Raw genomic sequence first — 18,115 nt, 5'->3', positions numbered from 1 at the left:
AAAAGACTGCTAAGTCACATTCACCAAGCACTTACTCCCTTGGCACAAAACGATCAAGACTCTCAGGCCCAAAGATACAAGAGCTCGACAACAACTTATATGAGATAGACAAAGACACTGATAAGAAGTCAAACTGAGACAGCAACATCAGGGAACACGACTGGGAAGCAACTAAGCAGATTCGACTTAACATATAACCACATATCTGAACCCGCAAGCACATCTACTGCGAACCAAATCAAAGACCCGAGCCTGCATCAGTTACGCCAATCGAAACCCAACTCACCAGAAACTCAGATAAACCACATCCTAGACTAAACCCCGAACAAAGAAACCATCCGGAGACATTAGCTGCTACACTGAGGCTACGAAAAACAGAGATTCAACCCGGATCTTACCATCGAGCCTCAGCAACACTGAATGCCAAGGAGAACGCCCTTGAGCACCGAGAATGACGACGAGATCGGATCCAATAGAATCTCCCACTCAGATCTGACGATACCAAGCCGAAACCTTCAGAGGAGACATAAAAACGAGATACAACGCCGAAGACATAAATGAAACGGAGGGGCTGCTCCCGACGGCTACGGCAGAGCCAACCGCCGGAGCAGAGACGAAACTGAGATGCGGCGGACCTTGACTTGGGAGAGAAAGGGAACTAGGGGTTTGACTAGTGTTTTTAAAACCGGACCGGCTAACGAACCAGAATTTTATTGGGTCATGGGTCATTGTGGTTTGACCGGGTCTGAACCGGGTTCGATCGGGGTAACTTAGACTAAATTAAATTTAATGATATTTTATAAATAGTATGCATATTTAAAAAAAAAATCATATCAAATAAAATGTTTAAATAGCCATAATGTGTAGAAAAACTTAAAAATAACAATTAAAATCTAAAATCAATATGAAAAACACATTTAAACTTTATTCGCAGATCTTCATCACCTTTAAAAACAATTATATACACATTAGGTAAGAGTTATATTTTGAAATACAAATTTCAAAAACGTAAATGTTTCAAGTATTTAAAGTCTTCAAAACAAATGATCATGAAATAAAAATTTAAACAAAGTGAGAAGTAGACAAAAACAATATCTTGACGTGAATATTAACCTTTGTTAATCTTATAATTTATGAGTTGTAAAGACAAAAAAAAGAAAAAACGAGAAACGATACTTTATTAACCTTTGATAAATCTTATTTTTACTTAAAAAGAAGAAAAAATAATTGTTTCATTAACAAAATTTTGGTTTATATATAAACTAGGGTTTGGCCGGTTTATTGGGTCGCTGGTTACCGGGTTTTTGACAGTTCGATAGGGGTTTTTAGCTTATTCGATTTTAGTTGGGTTTTAGCATTAACCCAATCCGGATTACTTTTAGTTCATGGTTCAATCCAGTCCAACCACCGGTTCGGTCCGGGTTTAAAAACACTGGTTTTGACTCTTTGTGATCACTTGCAGTGGTTTATAGCAATAAAATATAAGGTGTCGGTTGGTATGAATTTAATATTTGGTCCAGTGGCTGAAAACACGTTGGCACGTTGCAGTTGTTCGTATGTCAATTTCTGAAAGATTTGGTTTAACTTTATGTCAATGTCATGACTTATGAATTATTTGGTTTAACTTTTTGTCAGGGTTATGACTAATGAATGATTTCATTTAACATTAACCAAAGATTATCTTTGTAGTAGTGTTTATCATCTCCTCTTGAAATAAATGACGGATGTTGTAGTGATCTCTAAGACCATTGTTCAACCCGAGAGCTACCAAGATGGATCAGATCAAGTGAAGATACATCTCACTCCATGGGATCTCGTGTTTCTTCAATCTGATTACACACAAAGAGGACTGATCTTTCCACAACCTGACCCGGAAACTAATATAATCTCTCAACTTAAATCCTCTCTTTCCCTCGCTTTAAACATTTTCTACCCATACGCGGGACGCCTAGTCAAGGTCGAGAACGAAGAAGACGAAACTGCGTTGTTTTACATCGACTGCGATGGTTCGGGTGTCAAGTTCATACATGCCTCGGCTGTAACTGTCTCTGTGAGTGATGTTTTAGAACCTGCTGTTGGTATTGTCGCTACTTTCCTAAGTGGGTTTTTGCCGGTGAACGGAGTTAAAATCTTTGAAGGGATCTCAGAACCATTGCTTGCTATTCAAGTAACGGAGTTGAAAGATGGAGTTTTCATCGGATATGGTTCCAACCATATGGTTGGAGATGAATCTTTGATGTTAAGAGTTTTCAAGGCTCCTAAGAAAAATGTTGTAGTATAAATGATTGTCGAACCAGTTCTGAGAGATATGAAAGCACCGAGAATGCAAGTAATCACTTAATCTAAGTGCAACCAATGGTTTTTAAACTATAATTAACTAGAAGGAATAACTAAATGATACTTTCTTAACTATGAGAAAAGAGAACTCATGGATATAGGGATTAGACCTCGGGTGATCAAGTTTCGAACTAAAGATGGCAAACGATCAATCAAACTATCAACCTTAAGCTTAGACACAATCCTAAACAAACTCTATGTCTAGATGAATGTTCATTTACTAGCACAATTCAAACATCAAATGTCTTTGGTTGAATAATATGAAATCAATCATAACTAGCAAGTCCAATGGCTATCTTAGCACCTCTAACAACAAATGTCTTTGGCAAAGTATGCTAAAAGCTTAGAAGAGTTGTCTCGGGCATTTCCTCGAACACCTTTCGGGTGAGAAATGCCTAAGGATCAACAACTGAGTGGCCAACTCAGAAGATGCATTATGTTCACTCTGTTAGCAAGGAAATATGAATGATCTACACTAAAACATCCTAGCTCTAACATAATCACCCTTAATCTCCCTAACCCATGAATTCAAAGGGTGATTACTCACTAATCTCCATGATTCCTCTTAAACCCATGTTGGATTTCAGATTAATCATGTAGAGAAAAACAGAAAATAGATATAAGAACACAGAATTTCAATAACAAAACTGATCAATTGATTCAAGAGATGACTTTCCAAAGGTTTTTGATGGTTTTTCTTAAGAACAAAAAATCGCCCAGCCTCCTGGTGGCTTCCAGAGTATTAAAACATAGGTTTAGAAAATAAAAACGTGCATAATGAAATGACCAAAAGGCCCTTGAGAAATCATAAGTTCGAGCAGAAATAAGACGCGCAGCGACCTCCGCTCGTCGCTCCGACAAGTCGCTCCATGCTTCGGGAGCGACCTCGCTGTGTTGCTGCGAGAGGTCGCTCCGCACTCGTTCTCGCGTTACCGAGTGATGAAAACGCGAGCGACCTCCGCTCGTCGCTCCATGCTTCGGGAGCGACCTCGCTGTGTCGCTGCGAGAGGTCGCTCCGGACTCGTTCTCGCGTCTCCGGGTGATCAAAATGCGAGCGACTCTTCCCTGTCGCTCCGTGAAGTCGCTCCATGCTTCGGGAGTGACCTCGTTGTATCACTGCGAGAGGTCGCTCCGGACTCGTTCTCGCGTCTCCGGGTGATCAAAACGCGAGCGACTCTTCCCTGTCGCTCTGGTAAGGTCGCTCTGATAGGGAGATCAGAGCGACTTGATGGTGTCGCTCCGGACTGGTCGCTCCGGTAAGGTGCTCGCCTAATGATCACTTTAAACACTTCTTTTGAACTCCAATTGCACCCAAATGTCTCCAAGAACTCCATGTGGTACTCCAATACCTGATAAGAACTCATGTATGCAAAATGCAACATAAACATGGCTAAATCCTAATCTATATGATCAAAATGCACATGGGTGAATGGATAAAACAATAGAAATATGCAAGTTATAATTCTTCGCTTTGGAGCTTCTTCAAAACTTGGTCGGAGATTTGTCGTACTGGGTCTGGCCAGAAAAAATTTCCTCCTTTGCATCTCCGTGGGTGGTTTCTCGACGGGATTGATTACCCCATTCGAATCCCAATCTCAGAGACAGTAGAGTTACCAACTCGAGTTGTTTCTTCGTCGTTACTTGGTTTACAAGATAGGGTTTTTCAATTCACGAGTAGACAAGTATCTGAGCTTAAAGCGAAAGCCAACAGCGAGGTTGATACCGACGACCAGAATATCTCGTCACTTCAAGCGATTTTAGCGCACATCTGGCGATCGATAATCAGAAACAGTGATCTGAATCCAGAAGAAGTGATTCATTGCAAGTTATTGGTTGATATGAGACGAAGGTTAAACCCTCCGCTTGAGAAAGAGTGTTTTGGAAATGTGGTCAAGGCCGCAACGACGACGACGACTGTCCGAAATATGCTTAACAATGGCCTGGGTTGGACTGCTTTGCATATTAACAAAACTGTGAGGTCACAAACGAATGAAGAGTTCAGAGTGTTCGCTGAGAAGTGGGTGAAAGAACCGAAAGTGCTATATATTGGGTAGGAGTAATTCTATAGCTGTTGCTAGCTCTCCTTTGTTTAATGTGTATGGAAATGATTTTGGTTGGGGTAAACCGATTGCAATTCGAGGTGGACCGGAAAGTGCTAAAGATGGTAAACTCATTATTTACTCAGGAATTGAAGGTAACATCGAGATTCAGGCGAGTTTAACGTCTCATGTATTGGGAAAAGTATCGAGTGACGCAGAGTTTTTAAAGTATGTATATGTTGGATAAGTACTATAATCGGAATCAAATGTAATAATGTAATAATGTGATAATGTTTCTTTGTAATAAAGAAATAAAACATTTGTGTGCGTTTATGGATTTTTGGATTATATTTTTAAGATTTTGTTGATGAATCGATTCCTAGAGCAATTCCAATTTTGGAGTAGTATCTCACATTTGAAAGAAAAAAAGCATGAGAGAGATTAGACATTGTTTTTTTTTGAATGAATGTAAAAAATAATTCAAACGAAAAAAAAAACTGTTTTTACAACTTTAAATTTGAACATGAGTTAAAAAAAACGAACAGACTTTTAGATTCGGGTGGCAAACCACACAGTTGCAGAGCGTCTTTGAGCATGTGATCACCTTGATTTTGAATTGAGACTAATCGATTCCGAGTGGTTTTGTCAATCTGTTTGATGAGAGTTGAGGCAGGAATTGGACCCTCACCATGTCTCCATGCATTTCGTTCCCTCCATATCGTGTGAGTTGATGTTTGGAGAACATACCGTAACAGGAATCGTTGAGTCATGGATAGCAGATTTCCTGTTTGCAGCATTTGTAAACTCATCCATTCTGATGTGTACTGATCGCAGAGGAGACCAAAGGTGACTGCTCTCCACACTTCATTGGAGTAGCTACAATTGTTTTCAGAAAGGGAAATTGCATTGTATGACATTCAAACAAATAATAATTCACTGCATAACTATAGAAGAATTTGACCATAATATTCAACGTATTTTGTATCTTATATACCAAAACACATTTTATATCTATTGGCTCAACTTCTTCAGTCTAGTTTCTCTGTTTTTTGATTGAATCTTGTAATCCTCTAGATCAATGATATTGTTGACAGATATCTTTGCACCTGAAGTCGAATTTATCAGAAAGTGAAACACGATTTTTTCTTAGTCTCTTTCATCAATGGTACGTTCTCCTACATCACCGATGATTTCCTTTGCTAGATTGTCACCGTCGTTTCCAATAAGATTATATGATATTGATTATCATCATTGATGATTAGTGTCGCATGCGTGTCGTATTTGTACTCTATTTTGCTCTTAGAAAAGTGTCGCTATGTCCAGAAAAAAATGAGATAGAGAAGATGAACTCGCAGACTATACTATATGGAGTAAAATAAAATTATAGTGCATTATATGTTATTTAGTTTAGCTATTTATGTAAGGCTAATATACTATTTAAGCTATAGTCTTCTATTTTCATGTATTTCTGTACTATTTTTTTGGAATAGAACAGTTCCTTATATTTTCAGATTAGGTAGTAATCAGCTACCTATTAAATCAAATATATTAGTAAATCCGTACGATTGAATAACACTTGATTTGATATAAAATTAATGAATCATTAAACCAATAACACATGATTTTAATACAAATTTGAAAATCATAGAACCAATAACACTAGATTTAATTCGGATTTTCAAATCCATTAAAATACAACAACCAATAACCCCTACTAAAAGTATATCTATCTATCTATCTAAATATATAAAAGATAGTTTTCTCTCTCCAGGACGCGCCACCTAAGATGCCATGTCACAAAGTCGAAGCATGTATGCGCGACACGTGTCAAAGCGACTTAAACTCACCGTTTCATTTAATATTTTACGTGATGGGCTTCGTGGTTTAACGTGTGTGTGTTTGAGGATCTTTTACGTGATGGCTTGATCGTTTATATCTCACAGAATATCTATTAAATAAGCCCATTATTGTTGTATTGTAGGTCAGCTGACTCGCTTCGTCTTCTCCGCAAGCATCGTGATCGTTCGGGTCGTTAGATGTTCTGGACATTGAATTTGTAGTTAGCGATGTGTACTGTTAAAGAATGGATTCAGTGAACAATATTAAAGTTTTCATTAACATCACTGATCCACTCATCCCACAACATTTCATTCAATGCACCTCTTATCTCAATGTTTGTAGATCTCGATCTATAAATAAGCGAGTTTGGAGTTGTGAAGATTATCACTTTCTTCTTAGTCATTGTAATCTTCACAAATTTGTCATCCCGGAATGGCTATTTCTTCCCATCTGCTCGCCCACTTGAAGGCATGAAGTCGTAACACCACCATCTGTCGAAGTCCGGTTTTTGACAAACATTAGCGGAGAATCAATGATGACTGGAGTTCCTGTTGGATCAATCTTCTAAACTCCGACTAGGCCAGATTGGTGAATGGCACCTCGATTGGCGCAAGGATCTATCTTAACTTGATCCATGAATTTCTAAAACAGGATCATCCGGATAATCACTTCCTCTCGATTCGTAAGCAACCACATGCAAATCCTCGGCAAACCCATGCTCCAGGCTCCTTCTTGGCTTCTTTTTTTCATTTGTGTTTCGACTGCGATGTTTCATGTTTGTAGCTCAACGTTTCAAAATATTCAACTTTAAAATTTGTTCTTGAACAGAGAACTTGGCAGAGTTTGGTGTTACCTTCTACTCTTGATGACTTTGGTAATGTTGCTCCTCTCTACTCTTTTTGGTTACATACATAAGAAAGTTGTGAACTTTATGAATCAAAGGCCTTTTTTTGTAAACTTATTGGTAGTAGCTCAGATAAGAAGAACACATGGATGATGGTTCTGAACAAAAGTTTCAATGGCCACCGCTTCTGTCATTGTGACTGAGTGAACGTGTCCACCTTATATGTGACACTTTTCACCCCTTCCACCTATACATGCGCTTCCTTCGAGATTGTTTCATCATCGTGGTTGCTCATTAAACGCAACAGCAACATACACCGATGATATTCTGTCAGGGAGACAGATCAATGGCTCCCATTTGTGAGGTGGATGAGACGATGATAAAGATTGCTTCAAGGTATGAATTTTTTTCTGAACTGTTATGTTTTGCAAATCGGTTATTCAGCAAAATATGATTTTTCTGTGGGATGCTGATACAACAGGTTAGAATTTTCTGAACTTGCATTTTATTTCCTATTTTCAGTAATATTTACCGACGTTTGATTAATCAACTACTTTGCATGGGCAGTGGTTCGATATATGCTAATTTGTTAATGGGTTTGCATGTTCTTATATGCATCTCAAATGTTCTTAATCATGTGTTCGTTGAAAGAAAAAGATTCTAGAAAGAATTTTTCCTGAGTTGTAGTGAAGATTTTTTCTTTTGGCTGCGAGCAAATAATAAAAGTATGGATCTATACTCAATTAATGAGATAAGCGCAGTTGAGAGGTAGGTGTCGGAATGAGAGGCTTTACTTCGGAGAGCAAGACAGAAACCATATACGGCGGATGGTTTTGGGGCATTGGAAAAAAATGCTATTGAGGAAGAAGATGTAACTATTACTTTTGTATTGTAAGTGTTACTGAGACTTAATTGTCAAATTAATCTTCTTAAGTTCTGAATTAATTTATCTCTTGAACTGTCTAAACATAAAGGAGGATGTTGAAGAAATCAAGTGGCAAACATACATGGGAGAACTCACACCAAGGCAAGAAAAAAAACTAAGGAGAAAGTATTGAAACGGTTGTATAAGGTTAGTTTCTTTCATTTCCTCTGTATCATCATACTTTAGTTTTGTAGAGCTTTCCACCTCTTCATCACTCATAATTCATAAATACTTGATGCAGGTTCGAAGACCCACATGAGATGGCCCTCCCACAATGCCACCAAGATACTGTGTGCAAGGACGTTCCGTTCATATTCCAGTTTAAGCTTTCGGGATTCAGTTTCACTTCTCTCACGCCATTTTAGATCGCCACTAGCTAATTTTGCTGATCGGGTGAGTTAAACCACTGAGAAGAAACGTCGTCATCCTCTTTACATGTACAACATATGATTATACTCTCAAGTTAGGGCGTATATTTCTAATTTTCCAGACACTACTGTGTATAGTTTGGTATGTATTGTCTTTCTATTGTTTCTGTGAGTTCTCCTCCACGGTCAACTCAAGCTATTTATAATGTCTGTCTGAGTATATGATAGTGTTACTCATTGACAAATGTACTCCAAAAATAAGAACAAAAAAGAAACAAAAACTAATATAAAAACAATGGCCCTGATGTTGGATCGACCAACTAACTTCAAATATATTCAAGACTTTCAATATATGAGTGTTTCGTGTGTTCCATTCGTAATTCTGGTTTTGTTTGTAAAAGTTGAAATTAACCATCACAAATTTGAGAAGTTAGCATAGATAATAATAAGCGTTCAAAAAAAAGCATAGATAGTATGAAATATAATTTCCAATTAAGATGAATTACATTTGTTAAATTGTGTTGTTTAATTACTTTGCTACAATATTTTAGGTGAAAAATACTGTTGCATGTTACGGAGATACACAATATATATATTCATAATGTAATTCAAAAATATAAAATGTAATACAAAATATTAATTTTAAGAATAAGTAAAGAATGATTCATAAAAAAAGATGAAAATGGTCAATTCATGAATAGTTTTGTTATAGTTTCGAGTAAATTAATGTAATATTTCAAGCAAAATATATCTTATCACATATAATATTTTTTCACTTAAAACTTTCTAAAAAGAAAAAACCATTATCATACACATCTCTTACAGATGTAAATCCAAAACACAAATCACAAAATTATACAAAAAAATAATAATTTAGATCACAAGTAAAGTATATCCCGCCCGTATGACAGGCCGACCCTATTATATATATATATATATAAAGTTTGGCCGAATCAAAAAGCTTAAACTTAACTTTGTACTTGCTAGGTAGAAACACTTTAAAAAGTGTGGACATTTAAGTGCCCAAATGAAATAGGACACCTCAGGTCTTGCGCATTTAGAATATGTACATCAGTTAGACAGAAATTAATATATTATGATGTTTTTAGTTATGTATGTTTTTGGACAACCAAACAATTTCAGTAGTAACAAATCAGGATTACAAAGTTAATATATAAAAGTTCAAAAAGTTATATTACATATATTAATATATACAAATCAGGATAATGATTCGTGAAGTAAAAGGTTATTTGCTAACAGTGGATTAAAAATGTTTTTTTTTTGTCATCAGTGGATTACAAATGTTATTTTTCTTTTTCTAGCGCAAATTGTGTTTGTATAGCACTCTTGGCTAGAGCTCTTAGTTACGTACTCCTTCTGTTGTTTTAAATTACAAATAATTTTAGTTAAAGACATCGATATTAAGAAAGTGGTTACTTGTTAAAAAGTATCATTTAATATATAACTTTAACCGTTAATAAAAAAATCTACATAATTTAATTGGTCACACAATATTCAATAAATACAAAAGTCACTTTGAAATGTTAAACCTACTTATGTTTTGAATCAAAAAAAAACTTTTAAAACAACTTACATTGTGAAACATAGGGAGTATATTATTAAGGGATAATTTAAAAAATACCCTATTTAAGATTTTAAATTTGAAGAATACATTTTGATTTTTTCTTTTTGAAAACTGCACTTTTTTATATGTGAAAAGTCATTTATATCGAGATTTTTTATAAACTAAAAACCAAAAAAAAAATTAAAACAATAAATTATTTTCTTCTGAGATAAACACAATTATGAAATAAATACATGTTAATAATTTAATTCATGAATCACTATATGATTTTTGGATTCATGTATGTTTGGTTGTTCTGTATTAGAATTGTTTTTAAAGTTAAATACAATCGACAACTTAATGTGTAGTTGAATCACAAAAACTTAGACCACTACGTTATAAACCAAAACCTGCACAAATTCCTATTGTTCATTCTTATAGTTTAAAAATGTTAATATTTTATAATTCTTAAAATGGTGAAACAAGCGTTGTATTCCACGAGAAGCTACAGTTCACTTTGCTTGAAGGCCTTAGGGATCTTAAAGTAGATATATGGAATTGTAACACATTCCATTGATGACTTGGTTGGAAGTGTTACTTATGTGAATTTTCATGAGTGAATTCTTCTTATGCTTTGAAATTTCTCTTGATTAGGATTTGGGGTTAAGTCGTTCAGAGGTAGTGCTTTGATGTTAGGTCGTGTTTGGTGTTTCTGTACAAGCATTTTTTTATCAAAGTTATATATGTTCAATTATTTAATTCATGAATACGTCATGGTTATTTTGGTTTGTGTTTGTGTTGGTTTGCTTGTATGCTTATATCTGGGAACTTTGTTTCTGTGTATAAAACAGATTTACTCTGTTTTCGTGAATAAAACAGAGCTCTTTCTTGTTTCATTAGCGGTATAGTTTTGATCAAAAACATAGTTTCCTGCAATAAATTAACAAAAAGCATAATAATTTTCAACAGATCCACCACACAATGTCTGTTTCTCTAAGTTTTTAAAAACGTAGTTGATGTTGCCATCGAAAGAGACGATGTCGGCGATACACGAGAGAATATACCATGCACAAAAAAGAAGAAACGATAATATATAGAATAATTATAAAATAGATATATATATATATATATATATATATATATATATTGGATAGTTTAGTCAATTTACATATACATAAGTGTAGTTTTCAAAAAAAATAAAATAATAGTGTATTTTTCAAACTAAAATCTTAATTTGATGTATTTTTCCAAATCAATACTATTAAAAGAGAAGAAGTTTAAATCTATTTAAAAAGGTTGTTTGGACCCTTTCATTAACTAATAATATTTTGGTCTTACTTTGATTTGGACAAACAATATGTTATCTTAAATTTCTCTAACAATTATTTAGTCAAAGCTTTTATTTATTGGACCCATATCTTTTTGTAAACGAAAAGATTATACCATATATATACGACCACATAAATTTGGTTCACGAAAATATAGACTGCAACTGGAATGTAATTTTTATGAATGGAATTATGTAGAATTAGCCATTCATAAGAATTCCAAATAAAAACTACCAGTTACAAGGAAAAAGCAAACTTTTTGATTCCACTCATTCCTGTGAGATGAATGAAAAAAACTGTAAATTACGTTAAAATTCTTTCATGATGAAAAAAGTAGAGGAATGGAAGGAATGAGTTGAATGAGATAACTTAGCTATAATTGGATACAAAATATATAATTCATTCCTTTTATCCCTCAAATTAGAGTCATTCCATTCCATTGTATCCCATATATTCCAATTCTTTTTCTTCCATACATTCCTAAAACAATTTACCAGTTACATCCATAATATCACGTACACTTTATTATACTATTATCTAAATATGTCTCATTAAGATAAGTTTAAAAATATATATTATGTTAATTTTATTTTATTGATAAATAACAATTTAGTATTTAAGATAAGTTTAAAATTATCAAAAACCCAACAAATCTTTTTTTTTACCGCTCAACAAAAAACATACAAATCTATACTATTAAATTAACCAAAAACCTCTCAAATAAATCTTAAGTTTCACCAACCGAACAAATGTAACTCTTATAAAATGCACAAAAATATAATGAAAGGTTAGATTTGGACATTCGGGTCTTCGGGTCAAATATAAATCGGTTTCTTTCAGGTCCAAGTTCTTTGGGTCTTGGGCATTTATATCCAACTAGGTATTTGAATTTTTTTTTTTTTGTTCAGATCGGTTCCTTTTAGTTCGGTTAGTTTGAGTCAATAATTCAAGTATCTATAAAATTTACAATGTAATTTGGCTACGTAACGAGTCGGTTCGAGTATTTAGGACAAAAAAATCTAAAGAATCCGAAAAGCCAAAAAATCAAAACACGAAAATACCCAAAATCAAAAAAATACCAGAAATAACTAAATATCTTAAAGACCAAAATCTTACCCGAGAACCAAAAATATCCAATATTTTTAATATATTTTTAAAATTTGAAATTTTACCCAAAACCTGAAACTATAACAGAAAAATTAACAATAATATTTTTATACTGAGAACATATATGAATTACTCAAATATACATAATATGAACAAAACATTATGGGTACTTTGGGTACCCGGAGTCCAACAGAGACCCGCAAAAATCTAATAGGTACTTTTTCCCAATCCCGAACCTCAACCCGTATTTCGTATTGGTTTGGTTCGTTTATCAAATTTGGGTAAAACTTTCAAACTTAATAAAGAGTTATATAAGAGTATATATAAAAAATCTTGAATAAACTTATTCATAAGTTATATAATTTTAAACAAATTTCTATATTCGATATAATACGACTTTATAACATAATAATACACAATATACTCAAAATACTATATCATATCCAACTTCGTATATAACCCATAACCCGCGTTTGCGAAGCGCGGATCAAAATCTAGTTTTCCCTATTATTAAACTAATGCTTTGTATAAGTTTTGTTTCTATAGTTATATGTCGATGTCTCTGTATCCAAAACCTTGTAACATTATTTGGCTTTAACTTTTTTTTTTCCATCATATTTGTCTTTGCTCCTTTTCATTCTTCATGGTGGATCAGATGATGGTTGTTTCGTAAGTAAAGCCATCAGGATTTCAACAAATTGTAAAACCAAAAACATGTGAATGTGATCCATCAAAAGTCTTTTTTGTTCCAAACAGAAGGAAAAGGGAAGTGACTGTCGTATTTACACCATCGAAACCGCCTGATGCATCCCTGATGATTATCAAGCGAAGAAAACCTCGTTGTTGGAGAGGGAAAAAACCATTTCATAAGCAACAAATACTCTTTAAAAAATGCTCTCCTTTAAAATTAAGTCATTATCCAAAGTTCATAATTTGTAATGATCCTAACCAGGAATTAGAAAACCAAAGAACTAATGTGGGAATTTCGAAGACTATGAAAAATTCTTGCAAAAATGTGATACTGAGTACACAAATTATACTGAACTCAAATAATATGACATTGAAGCTAAAATGTTAGAGCTTAGAACCGCATTAACCTCATTGATGTAAGTCAACGATGTTATAGAGAGGAAGAATGGAAGTTTCTCAATGTTAATCCAGCCACTAATGTCTAATCCATGATTTTGAGTTTTTGACTAAATCAAGAAATTCAGCATAAGATCACTAATATTTTCCTCAATCAAGAATTTACTTCTAGATCAATTTATCCCACTGGATGCAGAACTCCTATAATGGATCAAGATTGTGACATTTATCTTCTTTTTGTTTACGAGATGGAAGATTTTAATGTGAGCTAAGAAAAGATGAGTAGGGCTGGGCAAATAAACCGAAATCGAAAACCCGAACCGACCCCGATCCGATAAAAATGAATCCCAACCGATCCGAATCCGATGTAAATACCAAATGGATCTTGTTTTATGGTATTTCGGGTTATGGGTATTATCCGAACCGAATCCGAACCTAAATGGATACCCGATAGAACCCGAAAGATTCAAAATCTCAAAAAAAGAATTTGTACCGAACATGACTCGGTTTCTAATATGTATCCAAAATACACTAATATATTATTGAACATCTAAAATAATTATCTATTACATGAAGGTTGATGGTTAAAGGTGACGGTTGAAACTTGAAGTTTTTAGATTTTGGTTTTGTTTTCATTGAATAATGTTTCTCATTTCATGAGAACTTGGTTTTCATTTTATGCTTTCATTTATTTGATTTTATTTCTTCCAATAACTATGTTTACCTTTCGTGATCATGTTTGATGTTCTATTCTTATTTTTGAATAGATTTTACTTATGTTTTGGTTACAAAATAGGTATAAATCAAGTATTTTAAAACCGAAGAACCGATTTTATCAATGTTTTGCTTACAAAGTAGATACAAATCATGTAGTTTTAAATCGAAGAACCGATTGGGACCCAAACCCGAAAGTACATCGGGTTGTACCTGTTCTTTGGAGATTTACTAACCCCAACCCGAACCCGGCAGAACCCGAACCGGTCCCGAACCGAACTTTCATATAACCCGAATGGGGCTGATTTTTATAAATCCGAAAAATCGAGATCCGATTGCACAAAACCGAAACCCGATTGGGACCCCGAATGCCTATGCCTAATATGAAAAGAAAAGATGAGTATCCACTACATTATCATCATATACAGACTCTATATGTAAATGCAAGACACTTTTTGTAAGCTGAATCTGTCAGCGTCTTGGCCTGGCTATTTAACAACTCTCCTATTAAATGGTAGTTTTTTTTTTTTTTGAAGAATACTATTAAATGGTAGTTGCAGTTGAATTGGAGGAGCCTTCAACTTGTAAAGATTTGAAATAATCCTTCTCTGCGTTAGCCATTCTACTCTGGAACATGGTCCACTCCTTTTTGCATCTGTCCCTCACCTGCAAAACCACAAAAAAAAACACACACATTAAAGTTATGCGTCTTTGCTCACATCACACAGTTACAACAAGAGAGAGAGCTTAGAAAAGTTTGTTACCCCTTGCCATGGCGCTTTTCCATCTACTGCCTCACCCTACAGCAATCAAAAGAGAAAGGGAGTTTGAGCAAAAACGTTAATGTCGGATCAAGAAGATGAAACAATGGGACACAGAGAGAGAGTTTACTTGGCTGCCAAGGGAAGGGACAGTTTGATGAACGATCCACTGAGAATCTACTACCCCTATCTTCTCGTGTGCAGGCTGCATTTTGGTGTAAAATATACACAGATTCGTCATCATACAACAAAGAGGTAACTAAAATTAAGTAAACCAGTGTTTTAAGAAACAAGCTTCATGTGTTACTTTCGTACCTCAGCACATCTTCTGAGTGCAAAGTCAAGTCCCCAACCGTGAACCAAATCATTCTGTTTATAACAGTTAAGGTAAGGCATATAAGTAAGACTGGCATGAAGCCAGATTTAAAGTGAATTAAGAATGAACAAACAGATGATGAAATAAGGAACCTGGATCATATGCCACACGCATCTCCAGGCATCTCTTGAAAATACAGGAGCCATGATCTCGACAAATCTGCATTTGTCAATGACACAAAATAACGAGACTGTTTAGTTCCTCTCAACTCATAAAAGGCAGAAAGAAAGGCTTCTTCTACGTACGCAGCACATGGAGGGAGGTGAGGATCTGAGCACCATCCAGGTTTTTCTTCTGTTATCCTAAATCAATTCAAAGCCAAAAATTTCAAAAAGATCATTATGCAGAAAACTAAAGATGGCTAGAATATAAGGGGGATTTTGGGTCCATCATACTTGTGGACTTCAAGATCTCCTCTTCTCTTTGTCATCTGCCATGTTAACCCCTTGTTTGGTTCCAAGCCAGGTTGTGAAATCTCCAGGCCATGCTTCTTCACCAGCTTTATGTACCTGGAAAAAAGATAATCCAAAGATGATCCCAACAGTTCAAAATGAAACCCATGTGAAGGTTTATAAGAAACTTACTCTTCGGCATTAAATTTTGTTGGGAGATTCACCTGGAACATATGAGATGAAGATCTTCCTAAGATTAAAACAAGGAAAAAAACAGAGAGCAGAAAGATAAAAAGGGTTTGATGAAACAACCTTAGTGATTGATAATGATGGAAAAGATATTCCAATGAGAAAGCCAAAAGTTACACCGAAAAATGCTGCTGCAATGATCTTCATTCCATCTTTTGATTTCCTACTATTCGAACTGAAATAAAACAAGAACAAAAAGTCATGAAGAGAAATTCATCACTTAGACCTCTTAAAAGAAAAAGGACGAGATGTTTACCTGCGTGAAAAAATTCCCATATCTTCTCCAAAGTACAGACTCTAATTGTAGCATGCAATTTGCAGGAGTGACTCACTGGGTTTTTTTCTCTGGCCTCCTGACAGTGAAGAAGCTAGGAACCTGCTATGGTTATTAATACAGTGAGTCATTAACTAAAAATGAGTCTTTTGAAGAAAAAGATACACATGGTCAAACAGAATAGGATGTTCTATGTTCTTTAAACGGCAGATTTGGTCATCAAATACAATTTTTAAAAAAAAAAAAAAAATGGAATTCTATGCTCAATAAAGTAAGTCATTATCGTAGAATCTAAACATGAATAGAATATAGTGATTCTAAACCAGCAAAGACTTGAATACCAAACTATTGACCAAACCTATAATGAGAAAACAAATATCTAATAAAAGTCAAAACACACACATTTACTTGCATAGTTGAAATAGATCGCTCTCAGTTCTATAATCACAATTACAAGAAAAAAACTAACAAACAAGCAAGAAAGCATGATGAGCTTCCCCAATTGACAAAGGCAACAAAAACAAACCATAAACTACAATCAGAACGCAAAAAAAAAAAAACAGAACACTTCACTTAGATTGCAAGACCGACAATGACAACTAAACCAACAATCAACCAAAGCAGGTAAAGAGATAAAACGCAAAAACGTAACCCAATTTCCCAAACCGGATAGGCTTTCACATGATCCTGATTACGACAGGAAAAAAAAAAAAAAAAAAAAAAAGGCAAACTTTAAAATCGAAAACGAACCTGGGGGAGGGGTTAATCAAACAAGGCACGAATGAGATCCCTGTGACAAAAAAAAATTGAAAGCACGAGAAAATCGCTTCTCACCCACACAAAACCCAAACCCTTCTTCTTCGCACAGGAAACAACGAAAGAGAGGTGTTAAAACCCGCGTGATCGCCAACAAAAACCGTGAGGAGAAAACGGACAACTTTGCCTTTTCTTCCTTGAGAAAATTCAAAGCAGCGTAGGGGGGTCTTGGTTTGGTGGCGACCCCTATGAGAATTGTTTTTTTCTGGGGTTTTTTTTCAGGTGCAGGAGAAAGAAACCCCAAAAAGCTCACAACTCAAAGCTGATTCCTTTAAAAATTATATAGAAAAACGAAATTAGAATGGTGAAACTGAAATATCGAAATACCAAACGACGGCGTTTATATGTAGATGTTGTCATGGTTTGATTGGCTTTAACTTAAATGCGCGTAAAAGTACGCACAACAATAACAAAATTCTTAAAGGACCGACACCGGCACGAATCTCCTTACAACAAACATGTCAATGTGGATGTAAACAAAATCTAAGAAAATTCAATTTCAAATTGCAACTTTTGTCATAATCTTTGTTGCCAAAAATTATCAAGTTGCAAATTACTAGAAAGCCTGGGTTGGGAAATCTCTCCAATAATCACGCCAGATCTTTTACTATTTTAGAAGATAAGATTTTGATAGAAGAAACCAACAATCCAGATACGTTGTAAATAGTTAATGAAATTATTTATTTCTAACCTTGTATGAATTTGTTGAATAAAATCTATTGCTTCCAACTAGGGGTGTCAATTCGGGCTGGCCCGACCCGGTCCGGCCCAAACCCGCTAAGCCCGTAAATATTTGAGCCCGGCCCGGCCCGGCCCGAAAATAATTTGGGCCTAGAATTCAAAGCCCGGCCCGGTCCTTATAGGGCTACAGGGCTTTTCGGGCTTTTGTGGGCTTTTCGAAAAATAATTTGTCATTGTCACTTCCATCGTTTTAATACATGTGAATTTTCATTAAAAAAAGAGTTTCATTTTTAAAAAATAAAAAAAGTATAAAGTGAGTTTAAAATTTTCTTGTCTATCACAAATTTTTTATTTTTTCGTATGTTTTAAAAACATTTTATACACAAACCAAATTTAATAAGATTTAAATAATCAA

At 34.8% G+C, this 18,115-nt stretch overlaps 1 protein-coding gene and 1 pseudogene across 1 annotated transcript; one reads left to right on the top strand and one right to left on the bottom strand.

Moving 5' to 3' along the window:
- Positions 1-1,413: 1,413 nt before the first annotated feature.
- LOC106378009 lies at positions 1,414-9,172 on the top strand (annotated as a pseudogene).
- Positions 9,173-14,245: 5,073 nt separating this feature from the next.
- On the bottom strand, positions 14,246-17,646 carry LOC106381129. The gene is made up of 11 exons (XM_013821000.3): positions 16,954-17,646; positions 16,186-16,305; positions 15,993-16,104; positions 15,873-15,904; positions 15,684-15,797; positions 15,534-15,590; positions 15,381-15,447; positions 15,228-15,281; positions 15,043-15,117; positions 14,916-14,951; positions 14,246-14,817 (listed from the first exon to the last, which is right to left on the bottom strand). Exons 2-11 carry the CDS (start codon positions 16,203-16,205, stop codon positions 14,695-14,697), a joined length of 690 nt encoding a protein of 229 aa, XP_013676454.1. The 5' UTR covers positions 16,206-16,305; positions 16,954-17,646; the 3' UTR covers positions 14,246-14,694.
- Between the last annotated feature and the right edge of the window lie 469 nt (positions 17,647-18,115).

This window comes from Brassica napus, chromosome C2 (genome assembly GCF_020379485.1).
Source record: "Brassica napus cultivar Da-Ae chromosome C2, Da-Ae, whole genome shotgun sequence".
Taxonomy (NCBI): Eukaryota; Viridiplantae; Streptophyta; class Magnoliopsida; order Brassicales; family Brassicaceae; genus Brassica; species Brassica napus.
The sequence above is the reverse complement of the archived record's forward strand: the minus strand, read 5'-3'. Positions and strand labels throughout refer to the sequence as shown.

What these genes read in the sequence shown, in the direction of transcription:
- LOC106381129 (XM_013821000.3), bottom strand. Translation starts at nt 16,205, where the DNA reads ATGGGAATTTTTTCACGCAG. An exon ending in ATGGGAATTTTTTCACGCAG is followed by an intron (nt 16,105 to 16,185) that starts GTAAACATCTCG and finishes GTTTTATTTCAG; the next exon opens with TTCGAATAGTAGGAAATCAA. An exon ending in CATCATTATCAATCACTAAG is followed by an intron (nt 15,905 to 15,992) that starts GTTGTTTCATCA and finishes CATATGTTCCAG; the next exon opens with GTGAATCTCCCAACAAAATT.